This window comes from Perna viridis, chromosome 13, assembly GCF_037379345.1.
Source record: "Perna viridis isolate PV_CMFRI_1.1 ecotype Kerala chromosome 13, ASM3737934v1, whole genome shotgun sequence".
Taxonomy (NCBI): Eukaryota; Metazoa; Mollusca; class Bivalvia; order Mytilida; family Mytilidae; genus Perna; species Perna viridis.
The window spans coordinates 5,317,480-5,339,238 of record NC_142457.1 but is presented as its reverse complement, the minus strand read 5'-3'; the positions used below and the strand labels follow the sequence as shown (position 1 = coordinate 5,339,238).

General features: G+C 32.2%; 1 protein-coding gene across 50 annotated transcripts in view; it reads right to left on the bottom strand.

The window, feature by feature from the left end:
- LOC148599350 (thioredoxin domain-containing protein 6-like) overlaps positions 1-20,834 on the bottom strand; it is a 42,670-nt gene extending 21,836 nt beyond the window's left edge. For 41 of the 50 annotated variants that reach the window (XM_088559552.1, XM_088559555.1, XM_088559563.1 and 38 more), the window contains exons 1-17: positions 20,702-20,834; positions 17,241-17,352; positions 15,661-15,764; positions 13,806-13,877; positions 12,990-13,106; positions 12,396-12,474; positions 9,634-9,696; positions 8,233-8,312; positions 7,370-7,462; positions 6,560-6,714; positions 5,781-5,965; positions 5,186-5,330; positions 4,681-4,788; positions 2,971-3,116; positions 2,397-2,541; positions 1,582-1,689; positions 1,018-1,148 (exon numbers count right to left, since the gene is read on the bottom strand). In XM_088559552.1, the coding sequence (XP_088415678.1) occupies positions 1,018-1,148; positions 1,582-1,689; positions 2,397-2,541; positions 2,971-3,116; positions 4,681-4,788; positions 5,186-5,330; positions 5,781-5,965; positions 6,560-6,714; positions 7,370-7,462; positions 8,233-8,312; positions 9,634-9,696; positions 12,396-12,474; positions 12,990-13,106; positions 13,806-13,877; positions 15,661-15,764; positions 17,241-17,331 (1,822 nt within the window). In that variant the 5' untranslated portion in view covers positions 17,332-17,352; positions 20,702-20,834. Of the gene's footprint in view, positions 1-1,017; positions 1,149-1,581; positions 1,690-2,396; positions 2,542-2,970; positions 3,117-4,680; positions 4,789-5,185; positions 5,331-5,780; positions 5,966-6,559; positions 6,715-7,369; positions 7,463-8,232; positions 8,313-9,633; positions 9,697-11,118; positions 11,149-12,395; positions 12,475-12,989; positions 13,107-13,805; positions 13,878-15,660; positions 15,765-16,840; positions 16,945-17,240; positions 17,353-20,701 lie in introns of all 50 variants that reach the window. The other 9 variants (XM_088559560.1, XM_088559561.1, XM_088559569.1 and 6 more) reach the window with 5 other exon arrangements.
- Positions 20,835-21,759: the final 925 nt, after the last annotated feature.

Genomic DNA, 21,759 nt, shown 5'->3' with positions numbered 1-21,759 from the left:
ATCTTATATTCAACTGAAGAGTTAAATGACCACATTCACATGCTAAGTGATAGTTACTGAAGGAGTCCGAGGTTAACTCTGTGGTATTGTAAAAAACATTGTAAAGCATTAACCAAAGCAGAAAGCGCCTATTCTATAGGCATATCAACTGTACTACCTGAAGCACAGCCAAGGATTATAAAATTATATCTCGTAAATAACTGTACTAATATTTAAAGCACAGGAATTAAGCAGAAATTATAAGGCTGGGTTGGAATTAGTCATAAATTGGAAAAAAAGCAAAAATGAATTCTGTAAAAAGTTATAAATTATCATCCATACAGTTAAACAATAAACATTTTCAGAAAATTATACAATTATTCAATTAAAAATATCACAAATTTTATAGTCTGGAGATAATTCATTGAATACACTTAATGTTATGTTATCTTAATGAAGTGCAGATATATGAAAAAAGACAGTAAACAAGTGAAAAAAAAACCAATCTATTCTAGTCAGTAAATTAAGACATTATAAACATGTCTTTTATGTATAATTCATGCAGAACATGCAGAATACAGTTGTTAGAACTTCCCTTTCTCTCTCGGAAGAAAAGTAATGAAGAATCTTATTCATCAAAGTTATAAAATATGTCTCTTATTTAAAACAGTTTACAGTCAATGTCAACCTAAGACACATTTCATTTTGTTTGAAGTAGTGATATAGGATTTTTCAAGAGTCAGAACAGCGTTCTTTATATTGATTTACAATACACAAACAATTAGTAAGCTTGGTTTATATACCTATGTCTTCTCAAGTTCAAAGTTATAAGAAAAAAAGCAGCCAAGCTCGAAATAAAGCTGCATACCATTTTTTTTACTATATTGCTTTAGCAAAAATGATTGCTTTAAATAATCATTGATTGTATATGTTTTAAGCTTTATAAAAGGGAGTCATACATGAAAAGGAAATGGAACTGAATTATAAGGGGAGGTAAGTCATGCACATGTCTAGATCAGCTACGGTACATCATGATACCTATTGGCGAGCCGTCTGCATTGAATTTCAAATCACCAAACAGCGTCTTGATTGTGTGTTCTGCATGGTCTTTGGTTGAGCTGCCGTGAACTGCATTCTTAAGAATGTTTTCACCATATGTTGCACGAATACTGAAAGACAAAAAGTATTCTTAGTCTAAATTTTCAGCTAAAATTTAAATACTGTTAAGGTTTTAACTTTTGCTATTGCCAACTTTCACAGATTTATTCTAATAGATTTTTTTCATGGTTACAATTTTTAAACTATTTTGTCTTACATAAAAATAGAAAACATAGGAATATGATTATATATTATATATTTGTCATACATGTTGAAGTTTAATATCTCTCTTTTCAGAAAATCTGTCTTCATTTCTGAACTGAAAAACATTAAAATTAACCATATTATATGAATGAAGAATAAATAGCTTAGCCATGCCCAGTTCAGTAAAAAACAAAAACAAAACAAACAAAATCATAATTAAAGTTTTGAAATAATAGACACAAAAAGCCCTCCCGATCCCCATCCCCAAAAAATGTAATTTTCTTTCATTGAAATAATTACCTGTCTGGAGCCTCCTCTTTAGCTTTAGAAGGATCAGTTGGACCAATCAATGACCTCCATCCATCTACAGCACCCTCTCTTGACAGTACCATTAGGTAGGTTGGACCACTAAAATAAACATTTCTCATTCAGGCTTCATAGAGATTAATTTATATATTTTAAGATTACATTGGAATGTGTATTTAATGGAGTAACAAGGACAAGACCAAAAATAGAAAACTTGATTTTTGTAAAAGTTATGATGTGTTATTTTGAACAGACACCTTAATGATGACATGGTTGGTAATTTACCATGAGATATGAGTCATACAGTCTAAAACTATTACTTGGTCATGTGTTTGACGTTTAAAGTAAATCATTTTCACCAGTAACCTTGTCATGTGTTGTATATTAACAGTATAAAACTTTTACCATTTCACATCTGTTGTACATATTCAGTAAAAACTTTTTACCTGGTCATGTGTTCTACCAGATCATCATAATAGTCTTGGTCTTTGTGATCAGAGTAGAACTCCTCACATTATACTTACAGTAAAAAAAGTTTTACCTGGTCATATTTTGTACATTTTTAGTAAAATTTTTTTACCTGGTCATGTTTTATACATTTACAGAAAAAAAGTTTTACCCTGTCATGTGTTCTTCAGTATAAAACTTACACCATGCCACATGTGTTGTATATTTACAATATAAAATTTCAATGTCATTTGGTATACACTTTCAGCACAAAACTTGTACCTGGTCATATTTTGTACATTTACAGTAAAAACAACCTTTACCAGGTCATCTGATGTACATATTCAGTAAAAACTTTTTACCTGGTCATGTGTTCTACCAGATCATTATAATAGTCTTTATCTTTGTGATCAGAGTAGAATTCCTCGGCAATATCTTTGGTCAATGTTGTCTCTTTCCTAGCGGCAATTCTAAATCCTGCTTCGTGGATTCTGTCAATAATCTCATCTGGAAAGGAAAATAATATTAATCATCATTTATTCAATTTACATTCAGTTAAAATACATCTGTATACAAGTAAGATGGGCTGGAGTCCCAGTCAGATTATAAATGCAACATGTACAAAGTACTTAAGTCCAAGTCTAAAGGCACTACATCTTACAACATTTCAATAAAATGAGCTAAATCAAAAGACAATACAATCTACTTCTTAACTAAGATAAGGGGAGAATTTCTATAAAAGACCAAAAGACAGTAAATACAAATGCCTTCAGGAATTTTTTTGTGATCACGAGACTTGTGAATGTATCGATAGATCAAAAGACAGTGGTATGCATAAATGTGTCTATAAAATAGACTATGCAGGATTGAACACTTTGAGGCTACACCAAAAAGCTACTTCAAATCACAGTACTTGAAACAAAATTATAAAAATACCTTTGGTAGCACCAGCATCTGGTTTAATTACAGCAACTGTCTGTTCCATTGGGAAGAAGAACTCCAATTCTCTCTTGGCAGCAGCTTCTGAGTCTGAGCCATGGAGTGAGTTAATGGCGTCATCAACAGCAAACTGGGCTCGTAAACTATAATAAATAGAATTAAAAGTTATAGATTACATTACAAATGTTGATAAGGATATAACATACTTCTAACTTGACTCAGAAAGTGGACTACAAGAGTAATTAAGGGAACCAAGAGTCTAGCAGAAATCAAAAGAATGTAATCCAGGGACAAAGACCAAACATGGAAAACAGATGTACACAACAAAGAACATCATAAAAAGTCAATTCCAGGGAAACGAAAGAGGAAAGGAAACTACACAAATAAATAATTCATAAATACAGGTAGAGAAAATGAAAGTAATTTACAACTGCATTTTAGTAAATGATATACCCCCTATTTTTAAGGTGTTTTAAGTCAAATAACTGTAATGCAAAAATTTAGAAAAAAAAAACTAAAACCTCCTTTTAACATGAAAAATATTGAACCAAAATAACACTTAAATCCCTCAAAACATTTTCTAAAGATGTTGCTTGACAAGTGGACTTGTGGATAGGACAGACAGACAGACAGTGTGTACCACCAGCCAAAGATGAGCATATAAAAACCATATCTGAAAATTATTTTTGGAAGTATAGATTAATCAAACTACCATTTGAAGTAAAGGCATGAAATGATAACAACCAATCAGAATTGGAATAGTTTTTTTTATTTCAACATGTAATGGGGAATAGGAATTAAAAGCTTTGATGTTGGAATGTGCTAACTTTGTTCTGCGCATTAAGCTGGCAGAAATATTGTTTTTGTTTCAAGTAAAAATTAAACAAACCACTGTTTTTCATGCCAGTGTAAATAATTTACTTGTTTTAAGGTAGATCATACCTAATATTTTTGCATACAAATTTTCCTCATTTTTCTCAGATATGACCTGGAATGAACATACTTAAAAATTCAATGTAAAAATGTACATTACCAAACTTAATTTCAAGATATTTAATTGAGTCTAATGAAGGCATTTAGATAGATTCTGTAAGGAATCGTCGATATTTTGTGAACTATTAAAAAGCTGGTATATAAAATTTCTTAAAACTTTATATGAAGAACACTTATCTGACATTCTTTCATATTTCAAATAAAAAAATGGTTGCCACCAAATTCTTTTTCTAGTAATATTAAAACAAAACTAAAATTCCTAAAATTGCAAAATCATGTAAGGGACAACTGATGATTTTATCTATTTTGGAAGTAAAAACCACAATTATAACTACACTACAGAAATCTAATAAAGACGTTCCAGACAGCTGATTCAAGTCATCTAAAGCCCACAAAATAGCCTATGTAAAAGTTTTGTGCTTGAGACCACCTAAGAAAAGAGAGCCAGGCAGACTTAAAATAAACTGACAAATAACCAAAGAACCACTTCATTGGATATTGAGTTCACCTGGGGTCAGATACAACATACTACTGAGACTGTGTCAAGACCCAGCACACTATATATAAAACTGAGTGAAGTGGTAGCATCTGACTGTGGCTTCATGTACCATTGATGGCAAGAAGAATATGTAGGTAAGGAAAATCTGAATATATAAAGCATAAAAAAACAAGAAGGCAACAAGGGGAATAACCAATGTTAATGGATCTGAATACCTCTCAGGGGCCTCTTCTTTGGCCTGAGGGACTTCTTTAGGTCCCAGCATGTTCCTCCATCCCTGGATAGCATCATCTCTGGCTAGTCCTAAGGCTAACACTGGGCCACTGTAAAACAAAGTGATATACTCAAAAGTAAGCACAGAAACAAGAATAAACAGCTTGTCAATTTTTTTAATTTTTGAAATTTAGGTATCATAAATGTTAAACTATTGTTGTCTTGTTCAGAACATTTAGAATACAAATTTTATTCATGGCTACATGACAATGGTTAATGCAATGAATTATTTTAAAAAGTAACTTTTACCTGGATTGTGGACATGTTTGTAATCAGGTGATCAAAGTAACATTTACCTGGACTGTGGACATGTTTGTAATTAGATGATCGAAGTAACTTTTACCTGGACTGTGATCATTCCTATTTTTACCTGAAGATGTTTGCAACCAGCTGATTAATTGTTCTTTACCTGGAAATGTTTATAACCAGCTGATCATTATTGTTTACCTGGACATGTTTGTAACCAGTTGATCAAAGTACTCTTGTCCTTTGTGTTCCTTGTAGAAATCTTCTGCCATTTCTCTTGTAAGCTGCATCTCTTTCTGCATGGCAACTTTAAAACCAGATTCCCTGATCTTGCTCAATATGTCTTCTGCAAAAGATTAATGACAAAAAATTAGATTAATAAGTCACATTTTAAGTTATTTTTAAAACTACTTTTATAAACAAAAAACAGTCCTACAACATGTGTCAATCAGTTTACTTAATACAAATAATGTTTTTGGTGTAAAGTCAAATTTTCTTTTAAACACAACTGCAGAGTTATGGAGTGAGCACACACTCATTAGTAAATTAAATTCAAATTTCATGAAAATACCAGAAACTAAAATAGATGTTCATAGCAATTTTCTAAGGGAATACAGCATTTTCCTTTATCTATCATATTTGTTCATCCTAATTCTACTCAAAACAGAAAATTCTTTGACTCCCATATCATGTACTGCTACTTAAGATCTCAAAATCAATGACAGAAGTCACTCAATTGTAGATGTCAACAAAATATATTCTGAGAAAAAAAAGTAATAAAAAATGTAAATCTCACCTTTATGAAGTTTAAATGCCTCCGGTCTAACCAGAGCCAATGTTCTCTGTAGTTTACCCTTTGCTTCAACAGATGGCGCCACAAAGTCTGGGAAGAAGAATGCTAGTTCTCTTGTGGCCATTTCCGATGAGCTGGAGCCGTGCAGGGCATTCATGAAGGTTTGCTGTCCATGTTTGGCTCTCAAACTGGAATAATAACGAAGATGTAAATAGGTGTATCCATAATATTAAAAATATATGAGTAATACAACAAGTAAAAGAAGAATGGAAATCCTCAACAGCATAAAAAAACTTTAGATGAATTTCATCAATGATTACATAATGTAATCAATTGAAAGTAAGATAAGTGTAAATCCTTGATAATTATGTCTCAAACTAGATGCCAAATCAAAACTGGCATTGTTCCATAAGTATCAGTCCAGGAACTTTCATTCACTGTAAACACGGAGTTCCTTATTTTTTTTTAACTTTACATTGCAATATACATAATGTAGGGAGTGATAAAGTTCAATACACAGAAGCATTAAACTAATCAACCTTAATTCTGAAGAAGTGTTCTTCAACAAACACAATTAAGCCCTAGTGCCAAAAATCACTTAAAGTAATTTAGGATTTAAGAATATTTGCAATAGAAACATTTCACAGCTTTAATTGGAGGTATCATCATGAAAAGTAAGCATATTCTCCTTCTATATTTTTTTTTTAGTTTTTGCCACCCAGTCCAAACTTGGGCTGATAATTTTTGGTAAAAATATTTGTTTCATATGATGTGCCCCTTACCTCTCTGGAGCCTGTGTCTTGGCTTCATCAACATCAGTTGGACCAATCAAGTCACGGAACTCAGAGATAATGTTCTCCCCTGTCTTACCCTTAGTAAGGGCAAGAACATGGCTGGGACCACTGGTCATAAACTTAATTACATCCTCAAAGAATTCCTACAAAGATATAAAAAAAATCCATTAAATACTAAAATTGTAAAAATGATAATACCAATATATACAGGCTAGTGATTATTAATAAGTAGGTTTTCCATCAGTTCCCATTCATCCGAACTGCTCTTTTTTTATTTAAAGTGTCACATGGACACTACATGTATACGAGAAATATTTCAGGAAGTTATATTGATAAACTTCATATGGCAGACAATTCATGCATTTCAAGACAAAAAGATTTGACCAACTGAACTAATCCGATGAGCTGAACTGGATCTTGAATGTGCTAGCTCACAGAGGCAACAGACAACAGGTATTCATATCATACTACTGGGATATACTATTCTGACTCTCAGCCAACCAATACAGGTAGGCATGTCATACCACTAGGACACATTATTCTGTCTCCAAGCCAACCAGCACAGGTAGGCATGTCATACCACTGGGACATATTATTCTGACTCCAAGCCAACCAGTACAGGTAGGCATGTCATACCACTGGGACATATTATTCTAACTCCAAGCCAACCAGTTGTTAACTCCTTAAAGCTGCAGTGAAGCTATTAGTATGACTGGGACAGGGGTCACACACATGACCTCCAGCACTAGGGGTGAGCATGATACCCTGAGATCATCAAAGTGGTATATATATAATGACCTGATCTTGTAAGTGAGAGTAAAACTGTCTAGCCTCATCATCTGTCAACTTCCTCTCCTCGTGACGTAGGATTTCAATTCCAGCAGCTTTGATCTGTACAGAATAAAATGAATTGAATTTAGAGTTTTAAGTTTAATTATTGGAACATACAAATACAGTACCTGAACCGATCCATGCAAGAAAAACTGCGATCTGTCATCGGCCAATGATCAGTCATTGATCCATCAAACCGATCTAACAAATCAGTGATCACATCACATGACCACAGAGCTGTCAATATATTTTATGGTTTCTGGTGTTTTCTTTGTCAATTTTACAAATAAAGCAATAAATTTGAACATCAATTTGTACTTTTATTTTACATTTGTTTTATTTTTAACAAATCATTTGCCATTTTACATAACAAAACTATGATCAGATCAGTCACCAGTCATCGATCCGTCAGTGACCAATCAGTCAACGGTCATCAATACTTCAAACCGTTGCGCGGATCGGTTCAGGGACTGTATATGTTGAAATGGACTTTTTATAGTTATAAGTAGTTGCTTAATTCTAAAAAAATATAATAATCCTAACTTTAAAAGATGATAAATTCCTATCTCTTGTCACTAATCAAAGTAAATTTGAACTTCCAAAGAAAGAACATTACTGCAAAGTTTAAGAATATTTATGGGCCTAAAGATCAATTCACATCAATTAAAAAAATATCAGAATTCTTAGAAGAGATTTATTAGTACTATACTGTTTTTCATTAAATTTCATTCTTTAATGACAATGAAGTAAAGAAAAAAAAAACTTTCTCTATTAGAGTAGATAAATTTATCCTCTTTCAGTATAAAGGTTCTTTTATTGTAGTAACTTACATCTTCCAGAATTTGGTCAACTTTGCCAGCCTCTACAGCATCAGGTTTGATGAGGGCAACAGTCACCTCCTTAACACCCTCTACAATGAAAGCAATAGGTTTTTAATAATACAGAATTATAAAGGGCCAGAAATAAAATCATTATCATACAGACATACTGACAGTCACCAACTGAATTTTCCTTAATAGTTCAGTAGCTATTTTTACAATGATTTCAATAAAACTTAAACCTGAGATATACAAGTTGATATTAAAAGCTGCAAATATCTAAGCAACCCATTCCCAAAAGCTTTTGCACCTATTATCTATAATTCCAATGCGTCTGAAATACATTTATGCAGTTCTTATATCTGTTAAAGCAATCTGACAATTACTGAAATTCTACACAATTTTAAAGATTTCTCAGCATATTATAAAAAGCTAATAGTCACCTTTAAATATTTTTTTCAAACATAATTACAATACTAAAAGCTGTTACATATTTAATGGTGTATACAGTAATATTAAGACATGCATACAAATATATGTATGTATTTCTGTACTAAATAAAAAATTGTCTTAATTGGTAAATTAAGTGCCCTGATTGATAAATTAATTGATTGATTGAGCCAAAACCTTTAAAAGTGACATGCTCATATCTCCTACAGTCATGCTATTGCATACTTGCAAAGCTCAAGATGTTAAGAAGCACCAGCTGCCATTAATTAAAGAATTTCTGCATTAGACCAAGAGTTATCATATTCTATCCTTTTAAATCACCCAATGAAACTGATACTAAAAGCCATGTACTGAACGTTATGATTCTTTATACATTAGATGCATGTTATATGATGACTTATTGACTACAACATGCACAGCACAGTCCATACATTACAAGTTATGTTCAACCATGTGGTTATGGTAACGTAAGTTTCATTTTATAACTGAATTGGAAAAATAAATTTGCTTCCAATCTGTAAAGCCATTTTTTGCCTTCAAAAATGAGGATATTGAGAGGATTTAAATCTTTCAGATAAAAAATGAGAAAATCACTTTTTAAAACTTAAGTCTTAAGGAATTTCTTTGTAATCTATAAATTTAAGTAATGTTTTTCGTCCATGCTAGTAGACTAAAAAGATCTATTTAGTCAAACTTGCATCATATGCCATAAATTACTTGCACACTAAATGGTACACTTATTTTACACTTAAATGATTCCAACATTTGCTTTTTTTGGTGGGTGAAAATTTCCAAAATCATGATTGATCAGGAGTTTCTATAGAAAAATCAAGAAAATAAGGAGATTAGAAGTGACTTGACAATCTGTTTTATACACATACCAGTAATTACTAGACCAACATGGATAGAGGATAACATGAAATGTATGGCAGGCACAGAGAGACATGACTATAGATGTACAACCTGATGATTCAAGTGTGTCACCATAATTAATGATTTCTCCCTTAAATCTAAGACGATTTCCCTCTGGAAAACAAGGAGTGAATATGCTCAGTCCCATTATTGTGTTAAAACTATAGAGAGTTTAAAACATTCTTTTACGTTTGATTGTAGGTGTATGAAATATATGTGATTTCATGGAAATAAGAATGAAATTATTCAGCAAGATTAATACAATAATGAGATCTTCTTGGTCAATGTACCTTTCTACCCATAGCTTTATAAACAATAGGCTAATGGAGAAATCAGCCAAACTGTATGGCTAGCACATATTTAATGGGTCATTCTAAATTTATTTGGCCACATTAATTTATTTGGTTCACTTTTGTTAGTCATTTTTCAATATCATGGGGATTTGATAATTATGTATATATAAAGGCTTAAGTACCAGTCCATATAAAATTCAGACACTGCCAATGGTAAGGTGACTCATGGTGTAGAAAAACCCATGGGCCAGACGATGCTTTTTTGGTCTATATATGCTATATTTTTATGTGACAATAGTCTTTTCTGTATTTCGATCTGTACTTTTGTGAAAGCTACACTTTAACCTCCAACTAAAATCAACCAATGAAAAAACAATAACTCTTGCAAAATGCTAATTTCATGTACAATATATATAAATTTTATCTCAAAAGTGAAACACCCAAATGAAAAACTAAGACTGGTTATGTGATCTATAACAGTTTCTGAATAAGAAATAAAACTGAATTTGGTGGGTTTTTGACATGAATGAATCACCTCCTGTCTGATTTTTATAAAGACAGCTACTTAATAGTCTAAAGGAAACTGTCAACCAGCATACTAAATGGGCAGCACAAACAAACAATATTTATCAATTATGGACTTTTAATGAAGTCAATATGTTATATATGGAACTGTTCAGATTATACTGACTGAAGAAGAAGTCTGGGTCTATATAATCTAACAGGTCCATATATAATGTATTGACTGAGTGAAAGTCCTTAATACATGTATATATATCACATATGTAGATAATGTATTTAGGATACAGACTTGAGTGTTTTGCTCTGTCAGCGGCCCTTCCGCCATGATTGGTTGAGAATAACAATGAACAAAGAAGACTGTTACACCATATGTAATTCAATCACAAAAATTGGATTTAGAATTTTGATGTTGACAACATAGAGCTTAAAAGAGATAAATTTCGATTCATCTTGATTTGAGTTACCATAGGACATAAAACCATAGATCTGACCTGACGCATATCTATGAAAAGGGTTTTTTGGTTAATACACATGCATGCAAATACACTGTATTGGAACATTACAAAATCAACATCACACACATATGGGAGATGTTAGTTACATAATGCACACACAATGTTACAGTTATGAAAAATGAAGAAAACAACTTAAAATGAAAATCTAAAATTATTCAAAATGCAAAATAAAAAAAAATTATCTGTATTACAGTCACACATTCTACCTGGCTTTGGTGTCACTTTTTTAGGTCCTCCTTCGTTAAAAAGATGGGATATCGTTATCATTATACAATTCAATAGATTACATTCTACCTTGTTTTTTTTTTACTATCTGGTCCCGGATTCATAACAAAATTCTCAAATTGAGATTTTCCTCAATTCATTGAGTTTTCCTCAAAGCTTCAATTCAAGCAATTTGATTGGTCAAAATTTGAGTTGAATAAGGATTTGAGGAAAATCTCAATAGATGTATTTGATGAAACTGGCCCCTGTTGTTTCAATATGAACTTTGCTACTACAGAAAATGATGGAAGATTTTATCAATAAAAGATGCTAGGGCCCAAAAGTCAAATGATAGAAATAGCTAAAAAATTGTCTAGACATGAAACGTTTCCAAACATGAACCCTTCCTAAGTGATTTACAGAGATGTTATTGGATAAGGAAGACAATAATAATCACATGTATTAGGACTTGGTACTGTAAGATATTTACACATGTATGGACATAAGACAGTCTTCATCAGATAAAAACATAGTTTGTGCAGCCATATGGAATTTCTGTAATAATTCTCAATACCAGAATTCTGACTCTTGATATTATGGATAAGGAATAGCCAAATGGAATAACTGGTCGTATCTGCTGATTTATTTTCTATTTAAATTTTCACATAAAAAATGATAGTACATTGACAATGAATGGTCAAAGACACTTTAAAGCAGCTATACAATCTTGTCATGACATTAAAACAAAAACTAAAAACAATTGTTTTTATTGAAAATTAACTGCAAAAAATATGCTTTGAATGACTGAAACAAATGGACATAATTAGACAGCAAAGGGAAATAACCAACAAGTAAAGGGAGGCAATCAACCAAATAGATTAAGTCAAGTAGGACCATGAATATCACTCAAAGGTTTTAAAAAGATTTGAATTATCACATACGCTTTTCTTCTGAAATTGGAACCAGTCATTATACATTATTATATCAACAAACCAACACTTAAATCTACTGACTACATACTAACATTTCTTATAAAAAACATAAAGAAGCCAACAAGAAGAGAAATTCTACAAAAAGCTTAGTAAGCATACTCAGACTTGATTCATCCATAAATTAGCAACTAGCACTTCCACAAATTTCTTTTTTTTATATATGAACAACCAAATAAATTTCTTAAAGGATTTTTTATTAAAACACATACAACACTAACTTAAGAAATGGAGTACCCTACTCTTTAATTTAGAAGATCTCAATTTTACAATTGGGAAAGATAGGTTACCTTCTTCTTCCTCTTCTTCTTCTTTCTCTCCAGTTTCTTTTTCTTTGGCTTCCATCTCAGCAATGAAAGGATCTTTAATCTATATAAAACATGTGATTTAACATTGTAAATTACAACATGTTTTTTATCAGAAGTTTTGTGAACTTTTAAACTGGTATCTGACGGAAAATTTATATCTAGAGTATAATTAAAATTATTCTTTACAAGGAGTTACATAGAAGGCTATACAAAGTCAGAAACTATAGGTGATTAATGGCACATTAAGAGATACCCTACCAGGGTCAAGGGACGAACATGCAACTTTTTGGAGGGTATCATATAATACCTTAACATTTTGTGTGGCGGGGTATAATGGCAGGGTGTAAAAATGAAAACAAGAAAACACTAAAACCCTTCACCAGATAAATGATCTCTTTTAAACAACTAACCTTGTTTAAAACTCAGAAGTTTTTTTTCTAACTATGACTAACTAATACTTAAAACTGCTAACTCCATAGTTTCTTATACATTTCTTTAATTTCTTTTGAAATAACTCAAAAATATAATGAAGATCATTTAGAACCTAGTAAACCTTTTATGATTAAATGATCAAACCTCTTTCCTTTCTGCATTTCCATCCAATACTTTGTGTTCTTGCGTCAGCTGCTCAGTAATAGTTCTTAAAATCTTTGGAGAGTTAGCTCCTCTGACAACAGCAACTAAACTGCCTCCCTGTAAGAAAAAAATGATCTCATAGACAATCATATATCACTAAAGCTTACTGCAGTCCAAATTTCAAACGTTGCACATATCATGCCAGGCACACCCCAAGTCAAAGTACATATATGATATTTTTCACTCTTCTGTGGACTTTTTTTCTCCTTTAAACATAACCTATTGCCATTAAAAACTAATCAAAAAGAAACTGCAAAGCAAATTTAAAATCATACCTATCAGTGGGAGCCAAGATTTTTGTGAGTAATATTCTTGTGATAAAAAGTTCAACTAAAACAGGAAATAGCTACATGCATCAGGCAACAATCAAAGCTGATTACTATGTGCTCCTTATCACTATATATACATGTAAATCCACATGCAAAATTTTATTTTGATTTAATAACTAGTTAACTCAAGATAATTTAGACAGGAGTGGGTCAGACAAGGTGATTCCAATATACCACAAAGTTATTTTAATGGGGATATAAAATCTGATTTTAGTTCCTAAATATGCTTAGCTCTATAATACTCAGAACGTTTTTCAAATTTCTTTCTAGTTTCTCGATTTTGTGGACAATACTTATTTCCATTCCAAGTTTATAATACAAAACAGTATTTACTGTCCATATAAACATACAGCATAGAACAGGAAACAAGGTTCACAATGACCTCTGTATTTGTCTAGAGAATCTATTACTACCTGTACAAACTTACAGCATAGAACAGGAAACAAGGTTCACAGTGACCTCTATATTTGTCTAGAGAATCTATCGTGTCAGCTTTAGCCTAAAATAGTATAACTTCACACATCAGTACTCAAATAGCATCTTCATAGAATTGTAAGCTGAACTTTTTATATTTTTCTTTAAATTTTTAATATTGAACTTCAATTACATAAAATTTTTAATAATTAACATGCCTCTTTTATATAGAAGATCGACATAAACCATGTCTTAATCTATTATTGAAACATTGTCATTACAGGAGAAATTGTAGAAAAAAACCAAAATATTAAAACAGAAAAAAATTCTTACAAGACCTTGAAATATAAAAAAAAGTTACTATAGATTGAAAATCGACTTTTCACAACATGTAAATATTTTAGCCATGTCATGTACAGCTGTAAAAACTGCAATGATATACAGAAATCTTAACTATGTTAACTACAATATACCTTTTTACCTATAAATATTAAATATTTGAAACAATATTAGTAGGAGTGTTAACAAATGCATCTGTTAAATTCTCTTGGATGGAAATTAAAACCGACATTAAAAGCAGGAAAAATGTCTAACCCTGATCATGCTTCTCACAGTAATTATATAATGACGGTTTTTAATATTAGCATAGATGTTATATGAGCAAGAACATAATATACCCAGAACATTTTTTCATAAATTTACAGACAAGGGTTTTCTGATGGTATAATAGTCAGAGCTAGGATTTTGTTTCCATACCAAAGTACAATTTGCTGTTCTACGGTAACATTTCCATTTAATAACTGTAATTTTCTGAATTTCTAAAAAAAGGTACAAAATTCAACCAAACTTCTACTCCTACTTCTACTCTAAGTTATTTTTTTCACTTCATTTACTACAAAAATACAAAATGTTTACATAAATGTCAGGACTTACTAGAAACATGAAAGTTATGCCATGGAAATGTTATAGTACCATAGTGGCATGCTCATTAGCTAGTGTTTTAACAGTCAGAGTAAGGAATGAATGTCTTCTAAGATGCATAGCATAAGAACTGATGCTGAACAAATAAAAATGAACAAGAAATTGAGATGTTCATAAGTACAGGAATGTAAAAAGATAACCCTGATATAAAAATCACTTGTTAAATGATTTCTGGTTGGCAGTCTGCAAGATCCACAGGTCAAAACCATATCTCACCAAGGTGTATAGATATGACTAGATAGTAAGCGGAATCTTTACAGGTCCGCCTGCACTGTCACCAGCCTCAGGCTTTGATTGTGAAGACTTGGTTTGAAATGCAGAACATGAAAATATTTATAGACATATTCTGAACACATGAAAGTTGTAATGCTACATTTATAAAAGAATAATTCTATATCATAATGATAATATGAATGGCTTTGACCATGACTTGATGTTTAATTACTAAGTAGTAATTAGTTTACAAAGTACTGCAGTATTTCAAACTTTTTTGATAAATACAGTGCCAGACTAGCTATGAAGTTAAAGAATCTACTTTATTGGTGCCGAATGCTTATATCATATGTACTATGTAAATAGCAACTACCAGTATATTTGATCTTTAATTACACAATGACTTAAAGGAGCTATCTTTTTACAATATAAATGTATAACAGGTGAGATAGAAATTTGTTAAAGATTTGCATCACAGCTAGGAATTTTCTTAACACCATTAGTTGATAGGAAATTAAAAAGGTTCATGAGTTATGCTGAAAAGGAAATGAGGTCGAACAAAGACTAAAAGATACAATACTACGCCTTCTAAAATCTACAGAAGGGTATACATGTAGAATCTAAAGAGAGACTACACTACAATCAGACATCCTGCCACGGTGTCACAGACTTACTGTCGCAAACCTAAGAAGGTCGTCACCGAGCTCATTTTTTAACCTGCGCAGATTAGCAATCATACCCGTGCATGGACCACACCACTCTTGGAAAACATCCACCACTACGGTTCAATAAAATATGTGTTACTCATACAATCAGACAAAAACATGTTGACTTGTGATTATAGCCAGTTTTAAATTCATGTTTACTCTGTCTGAGTACCACAAAACATTTTATAGTAAGTCTAAAAAAATTATCAATAGTAAAGTTCCCCAACCATTAATGTCAATTGGTTTCATGTCACAGACAGACTTAGGTAATTTATCAACTTTTGTGATGTCAGAGTAGAGAGTATCCCAAGACATTTTGGACTTGTATTTCACTCACAGAAAAACATGAATTTAAAGTATTATTCTGGTAGAAATAAGCTCTAGACACAAGCAAGTGTGCAAATTCATAAAAGAAAAAAAAAGGGAAAAATTGCAAAAATTTGAAAAAATTGTGCTTAAAAAAGTCACAATTACTGCTGTGCAATTGAAGCACCTGTCTCTAAAGCTCATTTCCATATGACAAAGATAATATATCATATAATCAGAAGAAGCCATCCAGTTTTCTACTTGGTTTTTACGAATTATCTCCCCTTGAATAAATAATACTTTACATTCAGCTCTAAAAAAAGAGAGACTTCTGTTTATTCACTAGCAGCTGAATTGACTCCTTGTATAATTATAAACACAGAAAACATTGGTTTAGTGCATATACACACCAAAAAGGCAGGAATTATTTATGTCTTTCACTTTGTAATACATTAACAATGTTAGCATGAATTAAATGGAAATAAAAATGAGACAAGACTTTTTACTGCTAAATTTTCAACTTTTGACCCTTTGAAGCAATATACCTATTAATGTTCATGATGTCACCGACCACTGCCATAAATTGCTGAGATTTTTGCTCTTCAGTTCAAAACATATAAGAATAAAAAGGGTAGAGCATGTCTTCATCTGACTCTATTTGAGTGACTGGTAAAAGCCAAAGCATCAAAGGGACTGGGTAATTTAAAGTGATTACAGACAGCTGAATCCCTCAGCTCCTAGTCACATCAAACAGTGTCAAACAAAAACATATAAAATAATTCCAGCCTCTATAAACATTTGGGTGTTAACAATAAAACAATACACTCCTCTCACAACTTACAACACAAAATTTGAGAAGTGGATCTCCAACTTCATTTTTCATTTTTTTAAAGTTGCTAAGCATACCAGTACAAGGACCACACCACTCTTGGTAAACATCAACAACTGAATATATATATACAGCAAATATCATCATCGAACATGTGCTTAGTAATCAAAGCTTTTCATACTATATTGAATTTTTCTGATGAATTCTCCTTAACATAACAATTTCCTTATAATAATTATGCAATTCTACTTATACATATAAACTTTTAACTACTATATTGTAATATACGTAAGAATTTGTTTTGCTTTTAATCTCTTACATACGACCCAAACTATTTGCATAATTAGCCAAAGCTTGAATTAGAACTTAGATTTGACCCAATGTGAGTTACTTCCCATACAAATGTACATACCATTAAGTCCTTCCTTTGCCATTAATTCCTCCCATTCCTCCTGAGTCTCAATCTGCATCTGCAGAGCAATCTCCTGCTTTCTCCTTGCCATCTTATCCTTCTTCTTGTCAGCCTAGATTGAAATAAAGCAACATAAGACAATTAGATTATACATGTATTATATTATAGATCTATACAAATTGATTTTAGTCCAGAAAGATTTTTTTAGAGATGAAATACCTTGCTAATGCAAGTAATACAATTTTAATCGATTTTTGTATGTCATTGATTTTGAAATAGAATTTTGTTATTTCAAAAATAAAATGATGAAAAATAATGCAACAGAACAAGAATTAACAAATAGGATGAAAAAAACAACTGATAAAAATAATGTTTACCCATATACATGTTTATACATATAATAGTAGTTTTCCTGGCAGTACAATGGAAGGCTTAGCCTGGTTTCATAAAAAAAATATCAAATTCTCAAACTGAGATTTTGCTAAAATCCCTCTTCAAGTCAAATTTCATCCAAACAAATAACTTGAAGTTGCATATTTGAGCAAAAAGTAAAGAAGACTTTGTAGATTTCAGGAAAAACTTTGATGTTCATGTCATAGTCATAAGAAAAGTATTAATAACATATATTTTATTAACACCTGAATTCTAAAATTAATTTCCAGTCCTGGTTCTATAACTTGTCTACCTAAAAATCAATTCATTTCAGAAATATTTCATATAAATAGAGAAGAAATTTCATATAAATAAGGAATGTATCAAAAACAAAACATCAAACTCAGTTAACAAAGGCATACAAGATATACAAAATATCAGAAAAATATAATTTTAAGACAGCACTACTTTTGGCATGACTGTCTTTTAATGAATATTGTCTTAATAGCATCAAACCATACTTAAATAGTAGTCTTTATAGGAATCATGCAAATTCTGTAAATACTAATGTGATACACTCCAAAAAAGGGCTACATATTTTTATTTTTGTTAATAAGTTATTTTATGGGTCTATATGATAAAATGAGCAGGGTAGGAAACTCACTCAAACTCTAGCCAGCCCTGAATACAATTTTTCAATATATTTATTCCAATTTATGGCTATATAGATTTTGGCTTAAATTAGCCAGCCCTGCCAAAAATAGCCAGCCTTGGACTGGTGGGCAGACTACTATTTCTAGTCTGCACAGGAGATAATTAATATTGAAAACCCAACAGTTTCTAATATGTATTTTAGTGTCATCTACAGAGTTGCCTCCCTTAATTTTGAATTCTACAGTACATGCAATATAATTTATATTTCTTATGAATAAGGGTTATATGAAAAGCCACATGTTACTGCCTGTTTACTTAAACATTTTAAACAAAATATCAAAAAAAAATATGTAGGCTTTCTAACCATGAATCACATTTTGCATGATTCTTAGATTAAGTGCTGTACCAGTGTATGTACAAATGTACTTCCCCATTTCTCAGCAGTGTTCAGTTTCATTAATCATTCGAATGTTCCTTGGTTAAAATATCATGCATTCAAGAAAAACTATGAGCACATATATACATTTATAAAACTAATAAAAATTCAACAAATTTGTCAGAAACAAAATAACAACAATGTAATATGTGAATAACTTCTAACATAAATTTACCATTTCAAATCTACATTGAAAAATAGTAAGAGGTCATATTGAAATACCATCAAAATCAAGCTGTTGAAATTCAGGCATTTAAAAATTCCAGAATCAGTTACTTTTGTTGCTTACTTGGAAAAATTGTATTTTTAAAATTTTGAAAAACTCCAATTAATATTAGGAATAAAATGAAATAAAGAAAAATAAAGATGTCGACATGTTTTAGAATTTAGGAAATACAAAATTAGCAAAATATTTTGGTGCACATAAATAAAGATATCTGTTTAAGATACAATTTTGATGATTAATATGAAGTAATCATACATGTATTTAAAGACAATATAAAGTGGTTATCTGGAAAACCTGAAGTTTTCTAAACATTGGAGCAGTTAACTGACTTCTGGTTCCTTCAATAGCAAGCAATTGATGTCTGCATATTTATTCTTTTTTCAAGATCAAGCATTTATCATAAGAAAAAAATATTCATGTAAATCATGAATTTTTTTTTAAATATCTATACTATAAATAAAGCACCTAAAGAATCTATAAATTGAAATAATTTGCTAAATTTTATCAAAACATAAATATTTATGAATTTTCGGTTGTAAATCTGGCTAAAAGAAATGGGGGTTGCATGGGCTGCAGGATGGAACATCTGATGACAGATCAAGTGGGGAGTCCTGGACTGACCTTTGTTGGGGTGGATTGGCCAGACACCTTGAGGACTAAAATCTATATTCATTACTTTTGTCCATATTCGGCATACAAGATGTAAAAATGTTAAATTTTCTCCATAAGGACAATCACTTTTCGTTACTTCAATGAAATTACTTTTTCTGCTGGTATGTAGGGGTTGATTGATTGGTTGTTGGGGTTTAACGCCTGAGCAGCTATTTTCAGGCGATGAACATGAAAGGGATGATAAAATGAACATGAAATGATGATGATGAAATGAAAAAAGGGATGGGACACAAGGATAAAAGGGTCGACAGATTTTGATTGCCACTAGAAAAAGGGGGGGATGGGAAAGTTTGGGCAATTTAGCCTCCTGTGGCGGAGCGCAAAGGTTCCTACTCCTATCGAACACCACAGCAGGGTTCTTTAACGTGTGAGGAACGTGGCATCTTTCCCAACACGGTACACCACATGGTTTGCGGTCAGGTTTTCCGTACTATAGCCTGACAACCCCAGCATGTAACACGCCAGGGGAACCCCATTCCACCACCAGGGGCACACATCCCAGTTGCTCTGTGGGCAGAGTGCTTAGCCCCTGGCTAGGTTTCTGAGCACTATTTAGTCGCCTTTTACGACAAGCTTAGTGCTGCTGCAGGCCTATTCTTTTGACACCCGAACCTGCACGGGGCGGTATGTAGGGGAACCTTAAAGGAAATTAAAATACAAGTAATTACAGCAGAAGCTCAGAGCTCACACCACTTTGTGGTGCTTGCTGTGGGCTAAATGAAAAATCAACCTGATCTCCCAAAAATGACAAGCGTTAACATGCTAGTCCTATGGCCATGCTTGCTTTCAATTTTGATGCAATGGCTACACCATATTGGCAAAATAGGTTTTGAATATATTCGCAAAAGCCTGTTATAACAGTATTGAATGTAGTATTTTAGAACTCTAGCCTACAGTTATGACCAACTGTTGAGTGTTGTATTCATGATCAAGCAACAGAAACCGCGTTAACCGGGTGGAAACCAAAACGTTCAACTTCAAGTTCAAATCCAACTCCAAGTTGCATTGTACATCAACAAAAAATCTACCAAATACGTGTGGAAGCATTTCTTTTTTAGATAATGTTTCATTTTCTTAGTATTGGAGGTGCAAGATACAAACCTAAATCGACTTTCCAACTTTCTAACTAAACGCTCGGAAATGTTTATCGTTGCTGGGAGAAATCAACTACCTGACTTCCGGTGCGTTTTCATTGGTCAATATATATTCATACATGAGTTGTCCCTCTTTTTTCTGTAATTCCCGCGGTAGACTTCTTTACAATTCGGCTTCTGGAGGTTACAGACCACCAATTCAACCAATGAGCATTTGGAACGTACGCAAAAATAGTCCTACGCAGAAATTACCCCTGTTCCTCATAGTGCTGTGAAAAAAGTTCTCATCTTATTTAAAAAATTTAAACAGTTTCTGAAAGGAAAAACATTTCTGTACATTTTATAGGTGCATTTTGCTTCTTGTGATGTGAAGCCTAATCTCCATAATGATTTTTAAATATACCCCTATCTTGTGAAAACACTGGGATTTCCCATGCTATTTATAGACCCTTCACTTCCGGTGACCAGTACTGCACTGCAAGTCTGCTAACCCCACATGCCACTCTGAGGATTGTGAGCTGACATATGTAGAATCATGCTGATATATAGTCATCTGCAGGTTAAAGTTAAGGTAAAGTCCAGAGAAGCCATTGAATATTGTGAAATTAGCATAGAAGCCTATGGGAAGTGGAATTAGTGGTTTTTAGCCTGGAACAGGGATACGTTGCTGAAAGCGTAAGGTCATCTGTACAGAAGTTTTATGGTCATTATAAACTCGTGGATCGTTACGGTGTTTCTACACTATGAAAACTGATTTGTTCAACGTGTCATAGTTTTCCTGTCCTCTGTCGTCTACCCCGGCTTGACTTTTTATGAGCAACTCGATCGGTGAGTGTTTCTGTAAGGAAAGCAGAGGACGCTTATATCCTACTGGTGCACCTGGTCCATGCTCCCAGTTTTTAGTGGAGTCCGAGTTGCACATTTACTTTTGTTACTTTGTATGTATTATTTAATTACTATTTGGTCTTTGTTCTGTTTGTCTGTTTTCAGTAGGTCAATGAGTGCCAATGCTACATCAGTTGTTCAAAGACCACAATGTAGCAAAAACATTGTCTACTATACATG